General features: G+C 45.9%; 2 protein-coding genes across 2 annotated transcripts in view; one reads left to right on the top strand and one right to left on the bottom strand.

The window, feature by feature from the left end:
• The first annotated feature begins 3,304 nt into the window (after nt 1–3,304).
• Nucleotides 3,305–7,273, top strand: MPEG1 (macrophage expressed 1). Its single transcript, XM_019754076.3, has one exon. The coding sequence runs from the start codon at nt 3,400–3,402 to the stop codon at nt 5,551–5,553; it is 2,154 nt and encodes a 717-aa protein (XP_019609635.2). The 5' UTR covers nt 3,305–3,399; the 3' UTR covers nt 5,554–7,273.
• An 866-nt stretch (nt 7,274–8,139) lies between these two features.
• DTX4 (deltex E3 ubiquitin ligase 4) overlaps nt 8,140–21,487 on the bottom strand; it is a 33,377-nt gene continuing 20,029 nt past the window's right edge. Inside the window, exons 7-9 of the mRNA XM_019754057.3 lie at nt 20,553–20,714; nt 13,048–13,137; nt 8,140–11,559 (exon numbers count right to left, since the gene is read on the bottom strand). Of these exons, the coding sequence (XP_019609616.3) occupies nt 11,326–11,559; nt 13,048–13,137; nt 20,553–20,714 (486 nt within the window). The 3' untranslated portion in view covers nt 8,140–11,325. The remainder of the gene's footprint in view (nt 11,560–13,047; nt 13,138–20,552; nt 20,715–21,487) is intronic.

Genomic DNA, 21,487 nt, shown 5'->3' with positions numbered 1-21,487 from the left:
TACCAAAAAAAAGAAAGGAAATGGTGCTCGCAAATGCAGCCAGATACACCCGCCAACCCATTTCAGACCACAGGTGAAATGCAGAAAGGGGAAACACCTGGACCGGATCCAAGCCCACACAGAACTGAACCTCAGCCCTGAACCATGTCTGGGCTCTGCTAGAAGGGTTCACGTGCTCAAAGGGAGAAAGAAAGCAGACATGGGACTTCCTTCTTGCCTCTTTTTGGAGGAAGTGAAAGTGCTCTTTTGCAATACATATGCATGTCTTTTGTAGAAAAGTTGTCTTTTTCTTTTAGAAATCAGAGTTCAGTTTTTAGACATGGGGCTTTGAGTGTGACCATCTGCAGAGTTTATGTGGTTGCATATGCATTTCCGTGCAAGAAAAAAGTAGAGGAGATTGCTGGTGACCTGAGTAAAGCAAGAAAGAAATTCATGAAATGCTCTGGCCAAACTCGCAGGCTGCTTTCTCCCCCTTGACTGTTATGTTATGAGCAGCAAATTTAAGTGGCATGCAAATTTAAGTTGAGCCAAAATTCCCATCATTCGCACTTCTCCCTTCATTGTTTCCCCGGGAACTGAAAAGAGAACTTCTTTGAGCACAGCAATCACAGAGTCATAGGCTTTGGATCATTTCAAGTATATGGAAATTCCAGAAATAACGTGCTTCTTCTGTTATTTTTAATGTCTATTTGTTGGTTATTTTCCTGAGCGCAAAAGTGATGATTACCCAGGACTCATCCCTGTGTTCGGTACATAGTAGATTCTCAATAAAAGTTTGTCAAATGAGTAAGGACATAGTCATTGTTGAAAACTCAAAAAATACAGAAAAGTAAGAGGAAAAAATTTAAACAGTTCATAAAACCTATCAACCAGGTATAATTACTGTCAATGGGTTGTTGTACAGTCCTCTAGTTTTGTATACCTGGGGTGCCAAAGTATATAAATGGACACTTTGGTCAACGTTGCTCAAGCAGTAGTTCGCCGTAATCAGAAGTGTATGGAGCTGATGGTAACCACTTGGAGCAGCTCTTGTAACTGCAGAAGTCAAACGTGACTTGTATTCATCTCTTTTTATCAGTATATATTGAGTACTACAATTTTAATAGTTTTTTCCTTTCTTAAAATGTGTATACATTTTTTGGCACCCTCTGCATTTGTACATAGTTGAATGACATTGAATGTACATCGTGCTTTTTTCACTTAACATTATGGCATAAGACTTTCTCATGTGATTAAAATTGTTTGAATTTATAATTATGGCTATACAATATTTCAGTTCACAAGAATCAGTCCACTAGCTGATGGATGCAATATAATTTCATTCTTGTTAGCTCTTTTAGTTCTTTACAAATTTTTTGCTATGATAAAAATGAAGAGGAAGGCTGTGACTGGGTGTTTTGGATCATAGGAACACTGGAATACAGAACTATCGATATTCGCCTTGCTTATATTCTCACTGCAGAAGAGTGAGGTCTCCACCGGAGTTATTAAAGCGAAAACAAAGAGTAAGAAATTGCCAGCATGACTTCAAAACAGTGAAAGAAGTGGATGAAAGGTTTCTGATTCTGATGAACTAGGCTTGAAACGGTTTGGAGAAAAATGTGTGGCTATTTCAAAGAGTTATTGGAAGCAGTAAAAAGTATTCAACTCTAATTTTTCTAATCCTCAGATTATTTTACTGAGCAATAAATATATAACTAACTGATTTGTAAATTAACCAGGACAGACACTTGCTTTTCTAGCCAAGTATAAACTGGACACTGGCTCATAAATTAATCCTTCTTGTGTGTAAGTGAATTCCCAGAGCACGAGAACTGAGGCACGAATAGACCCAGAATGGTGTTTCTGGATTTACAGAACACAATACAATTATCATGTTAATAATTACTACGGAAGCTCAGCCTGGGGAGCTAGGCAACTGGCCTCATTATTTCTGAAAACACTGTGAGTTGCATCTGTGGCATCTGAGGTAGGTCAGTTCCTTTCAACCTTTTCAGGATGTGTGCAGGTGTAGTGGACTGATTCTTGTGAACTGAAACATAACTTTTCCAATCTCAGCGCTGCACCTGGTTCATGGAATAAGGTTTGGGGAGCCATGAGAGTGCGATGGGGAGCTTCATGAACGCCTCCCCTGGCTACCACTAAATGTACTAAGAGGCACCCTAGTTGTCCCAAAAGAATTGACAGAGCTGGGCTTCAGTTAATCCTGGTGCTAGATCAATGGGCCCGGAAACACTAAGCTAAATTCTGGGGTCTCATGCCCTAGCATTAGCACAGTAAAGAAAATTCATGAAATGATGTTCTAATGATATAACAAGTGAATTATTGCTTTAAAAAAATGGAGTAATGAAGAGCCACGTTCTTCTTATGCACCCGTACTGATTACACGCACTTATTAACCACGGAATGAAAAACTAAAGGTAAAACAGCAGGTGCCAAATTATTGCCACACACACACACACACGTGTATTAGAGTATATACAGATATATTCCTTGACCACTGTCTGTTTTTTGATAAAATCTAGATTATAGTGTGGATTTTCTCTTTGCTCAAATATTTCTATCTGAAAGGAAACAACAGTGCAGGTGGGGGCCCCTCACCTCCACTCTGAACGCTGAGGACGACAGACTGAAGCTCCCAGCATACATCAAGTGGAATCCTCTTCAGTTCCCTGCAGCTCTGCTCCAGACAATGCCATCTCCAAAGCCAGGGCTATTAGGGCTTATAACAATGAAACTCCACAGGACTCGTGTCCAAGATTTTCATGCCTTTTTTCCATGTGAACAACCTTCACCCTCAGGTGAATGGAAAACCCAGACCCTGGCCTTGACCTACCTCTAGCCTGGGTATGGTGGAGGCAAGGTGTCTCAGAAAGGGTGGTGCTCCATTCACCAATGCATTTACAGTGTAAGGAAACCGGTATTGGAGTTCCAGGAAAGAGCAGTCATGGAAAATTTGAAACGTCACGAAGGTGAACAAAAAGCAAAACCAAAGCTTTCTTTCAAAGCCAAAAAACTCATGGAAAGGAGGCAGTAAGGCCTGTGGTTGCACTTCTCCTGAGTGCCAGCACTGCTGCAGGGTAGGGGAGCCAGCACTGCTGCAAACTGGGGCTGGGGTAAGTAGGGGACAGCTAGGGTAGTTACCTGTTAAGGATATAGGGCTGTGTTTGCATATCTAGCACAACATAATTTTTTCGAAGTCCTGATGGACCTTAGTATTCCAGTCAACTCTCATTTCCCCATTTTGCAGATTAGCCTAAAGAGGAACTGGTGGCTTTAGGAGAACTGTTGAATTTTTTTTTCTTTGTTTCAGCAACTGCTTTCTTTCTCATCAGTTCAGTTTATACCAAGCTAACTGGCTAGAGCTTAGGGCTGGCTTGTGGCCGGGCTGTCTGAACGATGAATAGCTTCAAGGGTGCCATCCTGTTCTGGGCGGTGGCAACATGGGCTAAAACAGACAAGGTCTTGGCAGAGACAGAAGAGGCTGGATTTCAAAAATGCAAGAATGCCTTAAAACTGCCTGTTCTGGAAGCTTTACCTGGAGGGGGCTGGGATAATTTGCGGAATGTGGACATGGGAGGGGTGATGGACTTGACTTACACCAACTGCAGGACCACAGAGGATGGACAGTACATCATCCCCGATGAAATCGTAACCATTCCCCAGAAACAGAGCAACCTGGAGATGAACTCAGAAATCCTGGAATCCTGGATGAATTACCAGAGCAGCACCTCCTACTCCATCAACACGGAGCTCTCCCTTTTTTCCAAAGTCAATGGCAAGTTCTCTCCTGAGTTCCAGAGGATGAAGACCCTTCAAGTGAAGAACCAGGCTGTAACCACTCAGGTTCAGGTAAGAAACCTGATCTACACAGTCAAAATCAACCCTGTTTCAAAACTGAACTGGGGATTTAAGAAGTTGCTCATGGACATCTCTGACCGTCTGGAGAACAACCAGACCCGGATGGCCACCTACTTGGCAGAGCTCCTGGTCCTCAACTTTGGTACCCACGTCATCACCAGTGTGGACGCTGGGGCTGCTCTCATTCAGGAGGACCACGTCAGGTCCTCCTTCATACAGGACAGCCAGGTCAGCCGGAGCGCTGTGACTGCATCTGCTGGGGCTGTTTTCTTCAATGTCGTGAACTTCAGATTTGAAGAGAACTACACATCCCAGGATGCCTTCACCAAGAGCTACCTCTCAAACCGAACCAACTCCAGGGTGCAAAGCATTGGAGGGGTTCCTTTTTACCCAGGCATCACCCTGCAGGCCTGGCAGCAGGGCATCACCAACCACCTGGTGGCCATAGATCGTGCTGGCCTGCCTCTGCATTTCTTCATCAACCCCGACATGCTGCCTGACTTGCCAGGGCCCTTGGTGAAGAAGTTGTCGAAGACGGTGGAAAGTGCTGTGAGGCGCTACTACACGTTCAACACCTACCCTGGGTGCACAGATCTTAATTCTCCCAACTTCAATTTTCAGGCCAACACTGATGATAGCTCTTGTGAAGGGAAGATGACCAACTTTTCCTTTGGCGGGGTTTTTCAACACTGCACCCAGCTCTTGGGGAACGAGGCTGTCCAACTCTGCCAAAAGTTGGAGCAGAAGAATCCACTCACTGGCGAGTTCTCCTGCCCCTCTGGCTATTCCCCAGTCCACCTGCTCTCTCAGATCCATGAGGAGGGTTACAACGGGTTGGAGTGTCACCGGAAGTGCACCCTCCTTGTCTTCTGCAAGACGGTGTGTGAAGATGTGTTCCGAGTGGCAAAGGCTGAATTTAGGGCTTTCTGGTGTGCGGCCAGTGGCCAAGTACCAGAAAACTCAGGATTGCTTTTTGGGGGCGTCTTTAGCGGTAAGAGCATTAACCCTTTGACAAATGCACAGTCATGCCCAGCTGGCTATGTTCCATTGAGACTCTTTGAAAGCCTCAGGGTATGTGCCTCTCAGGACTATGAGTTGGGATACAGGTTTTCAGTCCCCTTTGGTGGGTTCTTTAGTTGTGCAGTCGGGAACCCCTTGGTGGATTCTGCCATATCCAAGGATTTGGGGGCACCTGCTCTGAAAAAGTGTCCCGGGGGCTTCAGCCAACACCTAGCTCTCATCAGCGACGGGTGCCTAGTGTCTTACTGTGTCAAGTCTGGGCTCTTTACAGGAGGGTCTCTGCCCCCCGTCAGGCTCCCACCTTTTACCCGGCCTCCCCTCATGAGTCAGGCTGCCACCAACACCGTCATCGTGACTAATATTGAAACTTCAAGCTCCTGGATTAAAGACCCCCAGACCAACCAGTGGAGGCTGGGGGAGCCGTTAGAGCTGCGCAGAGCCATGAAGGTCATCCACGGGAACGACAGTGGTCTCTCGGGAGGAGCAGCTGCTGGGATTACAGTGGGGGTCACCACCGTCCTGGCAGTTGCCATCACCGTGGTCATCTATGGTGCCCGGAAGTACAAGAAGAGGGAATATCAGGCAATTGAGGATGAAAGGAAGAGTTTGGCTCCAAGCACTGAAGAGGCTGGAGACACGCCTGCCCAAGAGCAGGAGCAGAGTCTAGCCTAAATCTCTCCCAGAAAACGGTTTCATTTCCGAGCAGAGCTTCAAGCATGTCTTTCATTCCTTCTCTCCACTTCTGCCTTCTTAACTCCCGCAGTGGCAAGTGCTACAAAAAGCAGGTATAACTTTGTAACTTCTTTAGGTCTCTGTCTGGGCCGGGAAATAAATAGTGACATGGACAGTTTGGGAGCAGTTGTGACTTTCTAAGCAAAAGTCACCCTGGGGACTAAAACATAAAGGGGGTATCTTTTCTTGACGTGCACTATGAATTAGCTTCACCTGAATGTATACGTGTAAAAAGAGAGGAGGGAGAATGTTGACATACGAATTTGGAAATGATGTATTTAATCTGAGGTTGGCCATGGTTTCCAGTTCATGGGCTATAAGAATTTATGCCTTTAAGTGTTAGCCTCCCACTGTTTTGCTTTTTAAAAGCTGTCTGGATCTACCTCCTGCTCCTGGAGGCGACAGAGCCCCCAGGAGACACAGGAAGTCCTGCTTGGGCACAGCTTTTCAGCTTTGAGAGCTCTGTGTCAACGAACTGTGTCCTCTCCTCTGGGTCATCTCAACATCATCTGAACAGACAAATATTACTTATATGTAGCCCATGTTTTCCAACTTCCCCACAATTTAAGACTTACTTAGACCAGACCACTCTTGGACTTCGGACTAGTGTCATAAAGTCCTCAGAAGATATTTTAGCTTATACACATCTATTAGGATGTCAAGGGAGAAGGGATAGTTTGTAGAAAAGGAGTAAGTGAAGAAAGGGTAAGAACTGGGAAAGATTCTGGTGCTCAGGGGAAATTGGAATTCTTACCCACAACCAACTACCTGGCTTTTCCCTCTTAGCTCGTCGTAAATGAGGCAAAGAAAGGAGTGTAGATTTGGGTAGAACAAGCATTACAGTTTCCTGTCTGTTACCAAAGTACAACCCTTTCCTTTTCCATGAGTGGCCCTTGCACTGACTCCCATTACATGCACATACACCCCCAAACACACACTCACGCGCACGCACGCCCCCACACACACACACAGCACATTCCAACAAGAAATCCTCATTTTTTTCTGGGGGTGGGAGACAAGGGAAAAACCATGAAGTCAAAGTAAGCCCACACCTAAATTTTTCATCCTCCCTAAAACCAAAACAGAGTAGACATCAATGATGTACCCTACCTTGATTTTTATTCCAGCAGAATGGGGGCTGCCATGATAAAATCCATGTTTTTAAATGAAATGAAAGGGCATCCACCACCATTTGTGATATATTTCTTTCCATTCCAAGCTGACTTCCCTGGGGCACCTAAGAGGATGCATGATTGTCACCTGGCAGTTGGGGCTCTGCCCAGTTTTAATACCACTCTCACCTAATTGTAATTATCAGGGTGAATCTTTCAATGTTCCTCCACAACATTTAAAAAGGTTACATATTTCTTCACCAAATCAAGTGTCATTTGTCAGTGATGTGTGAAGGACCATTTGTCCTCTCATTAACATTCACAACCAAGAGCTTAGGTTTACAAAACATCCTTCTTCTGAGGAGCTTGGAGCGTCCCAACCCGTGGGAAGATGGGAAGAAGCTTCCTTCACCTTCTACTGTGACACAGAGAAGAGGCACGAATCACAAAATTGGAGCCCTGCTCTCCTGACTTCCCAGCCAAGGACACAGATTTCTACAACCCCTTTAGTTAACCCCGCCCCTTAAGCATTAAAATGTTCTCCTCAACCTCTGGGTGTTTTGTGGGTGAGTTTCAGCCAAGCTAACCACTTTTCTGCAAATACGGACTTTCCCATGAATTCTTTGAAGATTACTAAGTCAGAGACCAAGTAGAGCTATAGGCTCCCAGACTTTTAATGCACTAACCACCCATTGAAATGAAAAACTTCTTCACAGATTTATATTTTGACTAACAAAATGGCACATAAATATGCATTAGCATATGTACTTGAGGAACACTCTGTCTGAAATGAGAACAAGGGCATTTGCAGTGTACATTCATCAAGTGCTTTTACCAGTCAGGACCCAGAGGGGGTTGTTGCCAGGCTCTGCTTTCCTGACCGGGGAGCTCAGGCTGGGGTCTGGGAAAGACTAATCCGGCTTTCAGGAAAACCACACTCTGTGGGCTCACAGAAATAGAGACACATTTGTGGGACAAAGGTAGCTTTGCAATTGAATTTTATTTTTGTGTTCTTGTTAGTACTGGGATAATTAATACTAAATATTTATGTGGAAAAAAGCAAACAAACAACAGCTCGTAAACTATTGAAACACACACTATTGTGTGGTCAGGGGAAGGGAACTTGAAGAAGCGAACCTTCGTGGTTTTTAAGGTTTCTCCCCACAGGTTCATTTACTTATTTCCCCTGCCACATGGGCTGTGTCCTTTAGAGGAACAAGAAGTCAAGCCAGGTCGCTTGGTCAAATGTGTGTGTAGAAAATATGTGGGGAAAAAGAAGCAGAGAAAAGGGATTCCCCCCACCCCACCACCCCATCCAGAGGAAAGGCTTGCAGTTGCTTACAGACTCACAGAGGTACCCCAAATGCCTCAAAGATGGTGCCATGATCTACAGAAAGCAGAAGGTTGACAACAATTTGTGGTTGTTCACGTATTTGCCATTTATTGTTCTGCACATACACCTCATGAGCACCAGGTGGCGATGTCCTCTCACAGCAACACCAGGGACTTCAAAACACACCAGTCACAAAGATTTACATTAGGACATTCACCTGCCCTCTCCCAGAAACCCACCCCCCACTCAAGTGCCAGTGACCACAGACAAGGAAAGGGGACAGGGCCCTTTCTTGTACCACACCGGGCCTTCCCCCAATCTTCTCATGCACACAACAGTGCAATACCAGGACAAGTACATTTGACCAAGTCTAAAACCACAGAGAAGTCCAAGTTTTACCAAAAAGTGGGGGGAAGGAGATGAAAACACAAAGGCACACACAACCACATATACACAATTAACCTTTAAGGGATGAGCATCTGACAGGATTTGTCTCCCATCCCATTTGTCATCCCTGGAGACTCAGGGAGGGAGAACCTGGGCTGCTGGTGCTAAAACGATGTAAGGAAAGGCATGGAATTCCCTGCATGAGCCAGGTATCAGCAGGGCTTCTGGTGGGGAAACATCCTGTGCCAACGTGGGTGGGGGGGTGTACAGAAGCCTTCTGTTGGCAGGGCTGTGTCTTCCCAGCTTGGCACAAGAGAAAGGGCAAAGGAATGCCCCCCATCTTGTCTGGCAGTGTTAGAAAGGAAATCCAAGATTCCTTCTGCTCACAAAGTCCCACAAGGAGATGAGGATGAGGTAGGCCCTACTGAGCATCCTCAGAGAGGAAGAAAAGTGGGGCACAGACACAACTGACATTCTGGAGGAAAGGCTTGGAGGTACAAAGACGTACTCTCAAAGTAGTATTGCCCCTGACATACAGCCTGCCTTGTATACTCTATGGGTCCCCTTCCCCACCCACATCTTCTTCTCCCTAACGCAAGACATCAGTTTTTCCCCACTGCCCATTGCCAGTTGTCAAGGGATATCTTCTTTCTTCCCCCCCGCCTATCGCACAGTTGTGTTTCTTCCCACTCACCCTCAGTCTACTTCCTCATCCCTGTGGGTGACAAGCCCAGCAGATCCTTGACAGGGCTGCTGAAGGCGGAGGTGGTACTCAGCGTACAGGAAGGCTCTCTGATAACCTCTGGTACATGGTAACCTGGTGAGGGGCACAGGGACGTTAAACACCACGGGATGTCTCTCCTGTCAAGTTCAGATGTTCCTTCCCGACTGTGGCAGGGAACTACCCCCATGCAGCAGCGAACTCAGGACGAACAGCTGGATCTGCTGGTGGCATAAAATGGCTGCAACTGACAGGAAAGACTGGAGCTTACATGACAGACACAATTCAGCCTATCAGAGCTCCCTCTGCTGGAGCCAATCAACGTCCCTATAGTCAGTTGGAAAACGAGGAAAGGCTCAGCAGCAGCATGTCCCAAGGAACAGGGTGACACTCGGGTAAATCTGATGGCCACAGTGATGTCCAAATGGCTGCAGGCCAGCCAGCAAGCTGGTTCTCAGGGAAGCTTGGTTTCCGGTTCTAACTTAAGTACCATTTTTGAAGGTTCTGTTGTTTCAACTTTTCTAACATCAAAAACCTTCCAAATATTATGAAATATATATGCATATATATACGTCAAACCCCCAAAACATGAGGTATATAAATTCAAATTAGTATCCAGAGGAACTTCCTCCAAACACATAGTTCAAAGAACCCACTTTCAAAGGGGGAATTGGGTTTCCTTTCTTGATCCCCCTTCACTCCTCCCTGACCCCCAATTCATTTCTTAATAGGAGCCAAAGGCAAGAGGAATGTTGGGGAGGGCATTGACAGGGTCTTGGGACACAACCCAGACGCAGGTTGGACTGGACCATAAGGTGGGCCTAACCCTGTTGCTATGAGCTAAAGAGGCCCCCTCCATGTTCTAGGTCAATCTCTAATAGATGAAGGCAATGAGGGGCCCAGCACCATCTCTGGGCTCAGATTAGCATATTTGCATGGACACAGATTGAAGACCTCAGAAGAATAAGACTGGATGGAGATTGGCTCAGATCCAATCTTGAAAGAGATATAAAAAGGGGTCAGTCCAGCTCTCACCTTACACATCTCCCCAAACACAGTTCTGTCTCCATCAGAGTCCAAGTCTACCATGGGATGGGTTGTCAAAGGGTGAGAGAAATTCAGGGAGGGACCACAGCCTGGCTCTCTGATCCCCGTCAGAACTGGGGTTTGACATCTTGCAAAACAGAGTGTGGGAATATGATGGGACTCTCCACCAGCCTGGCGCAGTGGTATGCACACATCCACACACATCCACACACATATGCACATACACAGATGGCACAGAGCCCAGCACAGGCTCTACTCACAGTGACGTGATGAAACTCATGGAATCTTTGAGCTGGTCTGGGATGAGTTGGGCAAAAGGCTATGGGCTCCTCTCCCTGAGGACAGTTCAGATGCTAAATAGGATGCAGGCTCTGGTCTAATCAGAGAGTGGCTGGAAACATCATGGGGTGCCATCCAGAGAGGAATCCCAGAGCCCATCCATCTGCATGAGAGAACCAGATGCCTCTTTGGACAAGTCAAAGGTGTAAGGAGGAGGGAGGGCACAGAGAAACCAAAGACTATTATGAGAGCTGAGCGTGCTCCCAGAACCCTTTGTATCCCTGACCCTCTTGGCAAGAAGTGCTTCCTCGCTGTACACCAAGGCATTTATTTCTGATGTCACAGCAGTTTAGCGGTTCACCCCTTTGCCCCCCAACCTTGCACAGTGAGAGCTCCTCACCCCAGTGGCGGAGAGAAAAGCAGAAACTCCACTCTCGAAGCAGAGTGGAAGCAGCAGGAAGCCAGCTGAGGCAATGAACCTCCGGCTTCACAAGGCCAGGGTATGGAGTGCCCATGCACTAGCCATACCCTAAGTGTGCTGATCATGGCCCCACTTAGGGGGAGGGGTGGGGGCGGTGTTCTTGCCTACCCAGCACCGAAAACTCCATGGGAACAGACCAGGGATGGCCCTCATCCCATGTGGTGGATGAGGTTTATGAATGACATCCCCTATTCAATCTGGCTCCCCCCTGTGGCTGGGAGGGATGGGGGATGGAGACAGGATGGTGGGCAGATGAGGGAGTTGGGAGGGCAGGGCACCAACTTCTACCTTGACTCTCCCCACTTCCTGTCCTGTAGTCCCCACAGCCCCTCCCCCTCAAAGCCCTTCCAGCTCAGTCCTTCTCCTGGGCAGTGCTATCCTCAGAAATGCCCTGGGCAGCCAGTTCAGCCAGCACATTATCCAGGTAATTGGCATCTGGGTAGCCATGGCCAGTGAGATTAGAGCCAAACTCTGTCTTGTGGTGGACCTCATTCCAGATGACAGTGTCTGATTCGCCCGTGGTGCTGGAGGTACCAATGGCAAAAATGAGACGGCGATCCCAGGCCACCAGCAGCAGCTTCAGAACCTATGAGAAAAAAGGCAGGATATCAAAGTCCGACATGCAGTGTTGGTCAAAGACTATCCCTTGGTTGGTAGAGAGTCCTCCCAAGAGCCCCACCCCTTCCTGTATCACAACACCCTAAGCAGCGCAATGATTGGAAAATTTGGATGTGGGGTCAGGGACCTGCAGGTAAGTCTTGGCTCTGTCACCGGCTACCTGTATGACCTCAGACAAGTTATATCACCTCTCTGGGCTTTAATTTCCTTCTTTATAAAATGCAATTGTACAATCTGCCTCTAAATGTTGTGAGCAATTTAGCAGGCGCCACGTAAAAAGCACTTTCATGGTAGCGCCTGGCACACATTATTCAGCAAATGTCAGTGACCAACATCATCACAGCTGTGTTTTAAAAGATAGGACCTAGGAGTCCAAGGCACTTCTGAGCTGAGACCTTCTGAAAATGTGCCCTCCGGCACCACCACCACCACCTGAATGTGGTATTGGTTTGCCCACAGCTAAACTTGAGGAATGTTTCTCCAATGGTGTGGTTCAAGCTCTTCAAGGCTATTTCATATTTATTTTCTCATCTGGTCCTCACAACCACACTTTGAGTCAGCTCTGGCAGGTACTGTTATTGCCTATTTTACAGGTGAGGCCCAGAGAGGTGTTAAGGCTAGCAGAATGTTCTAATTCAGCTAAAATTAAAAAATATATATATATACAGAGGGTGCCAAAACAATGTATACACATTTTGAGAGAGGAAAAAAAACCTATATTAAAATTGTAATATTCAATATATACTGATAATAAAAGACGAATAGAAGTCACGTTTACGACTTCTGCAATTACAAGAGGTGCTCAAAGTGGTTACCACCAGTGTAATTTTAATAGAGTTTTTTCCTTTCTTAAAATGCGTATACCTTTTGGGGGCACCCTCTGTATATCTTTGTTGAGCAAGACAAATGCCTGAATCCTGTCCTGCATGAAGAAGGCACCTGATAAAAATGTACTGGGTTCAAAACTGAACTACCACAAGCATGATATGAACCAGAGGTGGGGAATCATAATAGTCCAGACACTAAAACTAGGAGCTACCATTCCGTGCCCCACAGCAGTGCTTCTCAAGCATTCCTGTGCTGTTAGATCACCTGGGACCTTGTTAAAATGAAGTAGATTCTAAGGTGCTGCATTTCTATTAAGTTTCTAGATCTTGCCACGGGTGTTGGCCCCAGGACCAGCTGTACAGCAGCAAAACCCTAAAGGAAGGATCCTGACATAGATGAACTACTGCCAGTAATATCCAGGAGAGGAAAAAGCCACAGCCCCACCCACCACCCTACAGGAAAAAATTCTGATCCCATACACCTTTACCTTTGGTTGACTCAGCTATGACCTTGTTACTATGCGCATCTAGAGTTACGACAGACCCAGGTCTCTTTTTCCGGTGCATCGTAGGGAGCAAAACTTGGAGTCCTGACATAGAAGTAAATAACCTGACACCCCCACTCTTACTTTTCTCCCTTTCTCGCTGTCTGGAAGGTAACAGTGTCGCGGGAAGCCACGGGCGCTGAAACTCTTGCCAGGATTCGGATGTTCCGGCCCCTGAGCAGAAGGAAAGAAAGTGAAGGGCATTTTTCAAAACATTTCTGGTGTGGGGTTGCAGGCTGTGACTAATTCATATAATCATGGCAATAATAACGGCCATAGAGTCTAGACAGAGAAAAGACCCACAAAATAGTCGGAGTGGTCACTCAACATGGTCACTTTGGTGTCCTCAGGCCTGGCTTTGGACACTAGGTGCTGCAGAGTCCTCTCTCCGTGCGTGGGTTCCCCATCTGTTAGATATGGCGGATGTGAAATTCTCATTTTGTGCAACCACTAGGAATGTTAAGTGAGCCCGGCGCCTGCTGCATACTGAGAGCTCAGTAAATATTTATCGGCACCGTCATCATCATGCATTCTGACTGTTTTGTTTTACATAAGAGGAAAACTGCAGCCCCCAGAGGTTAAATGACTTCTACGATGTTATGGGCTTTGCCAAACCTGATTTCCAGAGGCACATCCTGGATGTCTTACCTCCAAACGACTCAGGATAACACAGATGCCTCTGAGCTATGAGCCATGCAATCAGAATGATCTGACGGATGCTTGTGGATTTTGTCCTCTGTCCTCATGGGTTCTTGTTTGTTTTCTTGTTTGACAATATGGATTGGGAAATTCATGACTAAAAATCTAGCAACATTTCAATTGTCATCACCCTATCTTATCAAGCAGTCTCAGGCCACTGGGTGGGAACAAAACTGAAGCAGAATTTAGCCAGAAATTAGACCTCCTCCTCCAGGATGGGCTCACAGGCCCCTTTGAGAAATTCAGGAAAAGTGAGGGATTTTTGTCCAGTAGCATATTTTCCCCAAATGTTTGTCTATAGTTTCTAAGCATCCCTGACCCACTCAGAGCCCGTGACATCCTGTTTTAAAATCCTTTCTAGATGAAACCAACATAACATCGATAATTCCATGCGTGTCCTGGCACCAGCTCCCACACAGAGGATCAGTCAATGTGTCCTGGCTGAATAAATGAATGACTAAGTGAATATATGAATGAACGACAAAACTGCAAGAAAACACAGGTTTTTCATTTTCTCTTATTATGGATAATGGTTCCAAAATGTTATTAAAATTCTGTGATTTTATTTATTTTTTTAATAGCATGGTTCAAGATCATCTTTGGTTTGGCAAACAGAATGGCAGTGGGGTCTCGGAGAAGGGAGAGATCGCTGTGAGCTGAAAGAGGCCGCAGTGTCTTCTTGGAGATGCAGGATGAGACAGTTCTGAATTCCACACTGACATGCAATCACGCCACATTTGCAACATTCCCGTGGCCACGGCAGAGTCTAAGCCAGGCTGCCTGACTGCAGGGCCAGTTCCCACCAGGGCTCTGCCTGCTCCTCGCTTGCCTGGGACGCGCCTGCGGTGCGGCCAGCACAGATGCCTGCTTGGCACAGACCCAGCAAGGCTGTGCGCTCCTGGCATGTTGCTAAGTGAAGCAGTCACGACTCTGCCTCGGCCCAGATCAGAGTTTCTCCCCCAGGGAACTGTTCTCTGCAGCGAAGGCTGAGCTTAAAGGTCTCTACTCCTCACAGAGCCCAAGTTTCCGTGGATGGGCTGAGAAAGGGCAATGCAATCGTGATCTTAATTGGGGAGGCCCCAAATTAGACTCTTCCTTATGGCCCTTCAACACCCCCACCTTCTATCCTCTGCAACTCTGCCGTCTCCTCCTACTAAAAATGTTCTCCATGTCTTCATGCCTTTCAAGTCTCTCCTAGCGATTGCCCTGCACCAGAGAGTCTCTTCCGACCCTGCCAGTCACATAGACACGGGCCCTCTTCCTTAGTCTGACACAGGGTACTCCCATAATGAGGGTGACCAGATATCGAGCACCCAGGTACTGTGTCCGGGACCACAATATGCACACACGAGCATTATCTCCCATCCTCATGAAACCCCTGCATATTAGGTTCCCGGCTGTAGGGATAAGGAAATCAAGTCAGGAAGGTCAAGTGAGGACCAGCCAGGACTTTTGCAGGCCTTGTACTGCTGGTGTGCACGCTGCCTCCCACAGCTTTTATCAGTGGTGCCCACCCTGTTGGGCTCTGTAGCTTAGTGATGTATAGTGATTTTTCCCTGACTGGTTGGTAACTCCCTCGAAAAAGAACTGTGTTTTTCATTGAATTCTTTTATAGGCTATCACATCTCCCTGTTTTATTTCTTCCACACCACTTATCACTATTTGGAAGTACCTTGTTTATTTATCTGTTTACTTTATTGTCTTCCTTCTCCCACTGGAATAAGGTCTCCAGGGAGCAAGGACTCTGTCCATTTTGCTCATCATTGTTTCTCCAGCATCTGGTCCATAATCCACACTCAACATTTGTTAAATAAACGACAAAATGGAAGAAGGCAAGGAGGAGGGAAGAGAGAGTGAACTGATAAATACTTACTAAAGAAATGAATCTGGTAAACAGCCTAGAACTTTTAGGCAAAGCTTCAGTGTATGACACATTTGTAGTTGCACTCAGGAAAATTGTCCTTAGGACTGTCTTTCAAAGACTCAAAAGAGGAAAGAAATGCCCACAAAAATCAAAGCCAAGGAATAGCTATCAAATTACAAATGTAAATACCATCTGACAGAGAAATTCCACTTCTAGAAAATTATTCTACAGATATACTCGCACGCATACAAGGTTATTCATTCCAGCATTATTGGCTGTAGCTAAAGAGTGGAAACCATTCATATGCCCATCAAATGAAAACTGCTGAATATGAATTACGGTGTCTTTATACAATGGGCTATTCCACAAGCTAAGAAAGACTGAGGAAGCTTTCTCTATACGGACATGCAAAGATCTACAGACTATCTTGTTAACTGAAAAATGCAGAATGGAAAGCAATATGTCTAAGAAAATGGGAGGAGTGGACACAGGCTTTGTTGCTTATGCGCAAAGAATCCTGGAAGGAGACAAAAGAAACTAAGAACAGTGGTGGAGAGTGGGGGAGGCTGAGACCCAGTAGATGGGGGACAAAAGTGGAAAGGAGACTTTTGGGGGTATAACATTGTCTTAGCGCAGGCTGCTATAACAAAATGCCACAAACTGGGTGGCTTTTAGCAACAGAAATTCATTTCTTACAGTTCTGGAGGCTGGGAAGTCCAAGATCAAAGTGTGGGTAGATGTGATGTCTGGTGAGTCTCCACCATATGACTTGTTTGGTTTCACAGGCTCACAGCTGGAGGGTAGTTTGCTTCAGGATAAATCATACCTTGAGTCTCACCCATATCTGATTTAGGTGATATTTAGACAAGACTTTGGACTTAGATGCTGGAATGAGTTAAGACTTTTGGGCGTACTGGGATGGAATGAATGTATTGGGCATGTAAGAAGGACATTAATTTTAGAGGACCAGGGGTAGAATGTTATAGACTGAAAGTTTGTGTCCCCCCAAAATTAATATGTGGAAACCAAATATTCAACATGATGGTATTAGGAGGTGGGGGCCTTTGGTAGGTGATAAGGTTATGAGGGTGGAGCCCTCATGAATGGGATTAGTGCCCTCATAAGAGAGATCCCAGAGAGCTCCCTTTCCCCTTCCACCAAGTGAGCACACAGAAGGAAGATGGCGTCTATGAACCAGGAAGAGGGCTCTCACCAGACACCAAATCTGCTGGCACTTTGTTCTTAGACTTCCCAGCCTCGAGAAATTTCTATTTCTGTTTTTTAAAAATATTTTTATTAACAATATAGCTAACATACAATATTATATGAGTTTCAGGGGCACACCATAGTTGTTCAACATTTATAGACCTAAAGAAGTGATCACCATGGTAAGTCCAGCAACCATCTGACACCATACTATGCTATCATATTATTGACTATGTTCCCCATGCTGTACATTACATCCCCATGACTTATTTGTTTTATACCTGGAAATTTGGACCACTTATTCCTCTTCACCTTCCCCTCCTTTACAAAATTTTTAAATTACAGTTGACATTCAATATTTTATATTAATTTCAAGTGTACAGCATAGTGGTTAGACATTTATTATAATGTAAGAAGTGATCTCCTATGCTTTACTTCACATCCCTATGACTATTTTGTAACTACCAATTTGTTCTTCTTAATCCTTTCACCTTTTTCACCCTGCCCCCCAGCCCCTTCGCATTTATCACCCCAACAAACCTAGTACCCATCTGACACTACACAGTTATTACAATATTATTGACTATATTCCTTATGCTATACCCTACATCCTCATGACTACTTTGTAACAACCAATTTGTACTTCTTAATCCCTTCCCTTTTTTTCACCCACACCCCCAACCTCACTCCCATCTAGCAACCATCAAAATCTTCTCTGTATCTATGAGTTTGTTTCTGATTTGTTTGTTTATTTTGTTCTTTAGATTCCACATATAAGTGAAATCACTTTTCATCTGTCTTTCTCCAACATACTCCACTCAGTACAATACCCTCTAGGTCCATCCATGACACCACAGATGACAAGAACCCATTCTCTTCCATGGCCAAGCAAAATTCCATTGTATATATGTACCACCTCCTCTTTCTCCATTCATCCATCAACATATACCCAGGCTGCCTCCACATCTTGGCCATTGTGAATAATGCTGCAATGAACACATGGATGCACTTGTCTCCTTGAAGTAGCACTTTGGGTTTCTTTGGATAAATACCCAGAAGTGGGATTACTGGGTCCTTTTTTTGTCTCTTGTAATAGCCTTTGTTTTAAAGTCTATTTTGTCTGGTATAAGTATGGCTCCTCAGCTTTTTTGTTTGTTTGTTTCCATTTTTATGAAATATTTTTTTCCATCACTTTAGTTTCCATCTGTGTGTGTGTCTTTCAATCTGAAGTGATTCTCTTATAGACAGCATATGTAAGGGTTTTGTTTTCTCATCCATTAAGCTCTCCTATGTCTTTTGAGTGGAGCAGTTAATCCATTTACATTGAAAGTAATTATTGACAGATATGTAGCTATTGCCATTTTATTATTCATAATTTTGATCTTATCCTCCCGTTTTAAGAAGTCCCTCTAACATTCCTTGTAATACTGGTTTGGTGGTGTTCTCTTGCTGCTTTTAAGAGTCTCTCTTTGTCTTTAACCTAGGCCATTTTAATTATAATGTGTCTTGGTGTGAGCCTGTTTGGGTTCATATTGTTTGGGACTCTCTGTTCTTGTATGTCTATTTCCTTCATCAGGTTAGAAAAGTTTTCAGTCATTATTTCTTTAAATAGGTTCTCAATCCCTTTCTCTCTTCTCCTTCTGGTATCACTATGATGCGAATGTTGTTACACTTGATGTTGTCCCAGAGGTCTCTTAAACTATTCTCATTTTTTTTGGATTCTTTTTTTATTTTTGCTGTTCAAGGTGGGTGTTTTCTGCTACCTTGTCTTCCAAACTGCTGACTCGATACTCTGCTTCATCTAGTCTGCTGGTGATTCCTTCTAGTGCATTCTTCATTTCAGTCTTTGTATTCTTCACTTCTGACTGCTTCATTTTTATGGTTTCTATGTCCTTTTCTATGCTTGCTATCTCTTTGTTGAAGTTCTCACTGAGTTCCTTGGGCACCCTTATAACCACTGTTTTGAACACTGTCTCCGGTAAATTGCTTGCTTCCATTTTGTTTAATTTCTCCTGTTCTTTTATTTGGGATGTATTTATTTGTTTCCTCTTTTTGACTGTCTCGATGTGTTTCTTTCTATGTATTAGGTAGATGTGCTATGTCTCCCAGTCTTGGCTGAGTGGCCTTATGTAGTAGGTGGCCTGTGGGACCCTGACAGTTTCCCTGGTCACGTGCTTCGGGTGCTCCAGGAGTGTCCCTTGTGTGGGTTGTGTGTGCCCTCCTGTTATAGTTGAGCCTTGATTGCTATTGGCATGACAGTGGGTGGGATTGACCCTCAGGCTGATTAGCTGTGGGACTGGCTATGTCCATAGCTTATGGGCTGCTGTGTGTGGGGCTAACCCCTGTGAGTAGGATTTTCCACAGCAGGCTCTGGTGCCTGCTGAGACTGCCCGTTGTGTATGCCACTTGTGGGGCTAATTGCACAGTGCTCTACTGTGCTGTGAAGCCAAGATCTAGGTATGTTGGTTCTGGGCCTCTTGGGAGGGGCTCTGATGCAGGCCTAGGTCACCCACTGCCTGTAACCCACTGGGGATTACTTGGTAGGAGCTACAAAGTGATCCGCAGTTGTTCGCTGCCAATGCTAAACCTGGAAGCACGTGGGAGAGGCCACACTGTGAACTGAGGACGGCTGCCGCCAGTACCGGGCCTGGGGTAGCTCCTCAAAAAGCCGGGACACCCCAAGGCCTGCTGCCACCTGCCAACTCCCTTAGTTCAGCCACTGATAAAGACTCATGCGGTATGCAAGTTGGGTGAGGCAGGGTCTCAGGGAGTCACTAGAGTGGGACCAGTTGTGTAGATTTTGGTACCAGTGCTGATCCTGGAGCTACTCAGGAAAAGTCTCACAGCACACCAAGGCCAGTCGTTGCCCTCCTGTGGCCCATGGACACTGACAGTTTTCGGAGAAAGAGTGTGGTGTGAGGAGGGCAGGGTGCTTGCTGATAAAGTGCCTCCAGTGTTGGGGGAGTTGGATGGGTCAGGGTCACAGTGAGTCAGCACAGCAGAGCCCAGGACCTAACCAGGCCAATCAGATTCAAATTTGGCCATAAGTATAGGGGGCGGGTCCAACACATTAAAGAGGGTAGCTGCCTGCCCGGCTGCATGGGAGCAGGACCCCACACAGGGAAAATACTGACTGTCCTCCAGCCCTGGCCTCAAAGCCACACACCTCAGTCTGCTCCCTGTATTCCTCTGACACCCCTCAAGTCACTGTCCCTCCACTGGAGCCCAAGGTGAGTGCCTGCGAGTGAGTGAGTCTGTGCAGGGGCCCTTTAAGAGGGCGTCTGGGTTTCCCAAAATCTTCTGTCCCACCTGGATAGTTGGAATCCTCACTGTTTTTCACAGCCAGATGTTATGGGGGCTCCTCTTCCTGGCACCAGTACTCTGGGCTGATGAATTTGGAGTGGTGCTGGGGTCCTTTGCTTGTCCAGGGGGAACCTCTGTGGCTGAGATATCCCTCCCTGTTTTCAACCACCACACAAAGGTATGGGACTAGCCTGTTTCATGTCTCTGCCCCACCTACCAGTCTCAATATGGCGTCTTTATATCCTTAGTTATAAAACTTCTTTTCAGCCAGACTTCAGATGGTTCTCCAGGTTGATTGTTCTATAATTTGGTTGTAATTTTAATGTGTTCACGGAAGGAAGCAGGCATGGTGTTTATTCTACTCTGCCATTCTGGATCTTCTCTATATTTGTTTTTTTTTTAAAGCCTCTCAGTTTGTGGTATTTTGTTACTGCAGCCTGAATAGACTAAGACAAACATTTACCTGCAAACATTTAAGCCTAAAATAGTAACAGTTGTTGGCTAAAGCTGGGCTCACCTGAATGCCAGGTGGGATGCTGTAGATGATACGGATGGTTTTGCAGTCTGGGTGGCCAGGCAAGGAGTGTGGGATAAGGTGGTACTCCATCTTCCCAGGAGGCTGGGTGCCTGTCTTCACCCCATAAATGGTCTTACAGGTTGGACACTGCAAACTCCCATCCTGAGGAGACAAGGCCAGAACAATGAGCTTGGGGAACAGTTTCGGTAATAACTTCCCCACCCAACCCCCAAAAATGCCAGAGGTAAAGATCCAGGTGGATAAAAATGCATCCAAGTGAGTAATGAGCCTTAGTCACTCCCCTGCACACGTCCCGAGGCCCTTTCTGCTTTCTCCGAAGTAACTGAAGGTACATTCCACAAAAAGCCCCATACTCCATGCTGAGGGACAGGTAAGAGAGACCCTGTCCTTGAGAAGGAGACCAGGCTTTGCACTGTAACTTGGGGCTCTATTGGGGGAAGGGAGATGGGTGACTCTGGATGCATTGATGTAAGGGGTCCTGATTTCACAGAGGACCTGCCGAGGTGTCCCCTGAAAGGGAGGGAAGAGAACCTGGACAGTAAATCCTATCTCCAGGATCACAAGAAGAAAGGGACTGAGGAGAAGGAAGGCATGAGTGCACAGGGAGCAACGTGTGTAAAAAAACACTGTCGCACAGCTGGGACCAAAGCTTTCCAGGACACCCGCATCTCCTCGGGAAGACAGGGATCCTCTGTGGAGCTATTTACGGACATTTCAATTCAAGCTCTACACATTTAAAGGCATAGCTGATATTCAGGACAACAGAGTTACTCCATGTGATCAAAGGATGGGAACGCAAGGCTTGGGATCAAGAAGCCAGGGTCCCACTCTCTGCTCTGGCCTTAACCAGCTTCATGACCTTGGGTGAATCACTCCGTTTCTCTCTAGGCCCTTTTCTCCCCTCTTTTGTATAA

The sequence above is a fragment of the Rhinolophus sinicus genome, chromosome 14, assembly GCF_057876585.1.
Source record: "Rhinolophus sinicus isolate RSI-liver-muscle chromosome 14, RSI-T2T, whole genome shotgun sequence".
Classification (NCBI taxonomy): domain Eukaryota; kingdom Metazoa; phylum Chordata; class Mammalia; order Chiroptera; family Rhinolophidae; genus Rhinolophus; species Rhinolophus sinicus.
This window is presented reverse-complemented; position numbering and strand designations above follow the sequence as displayed.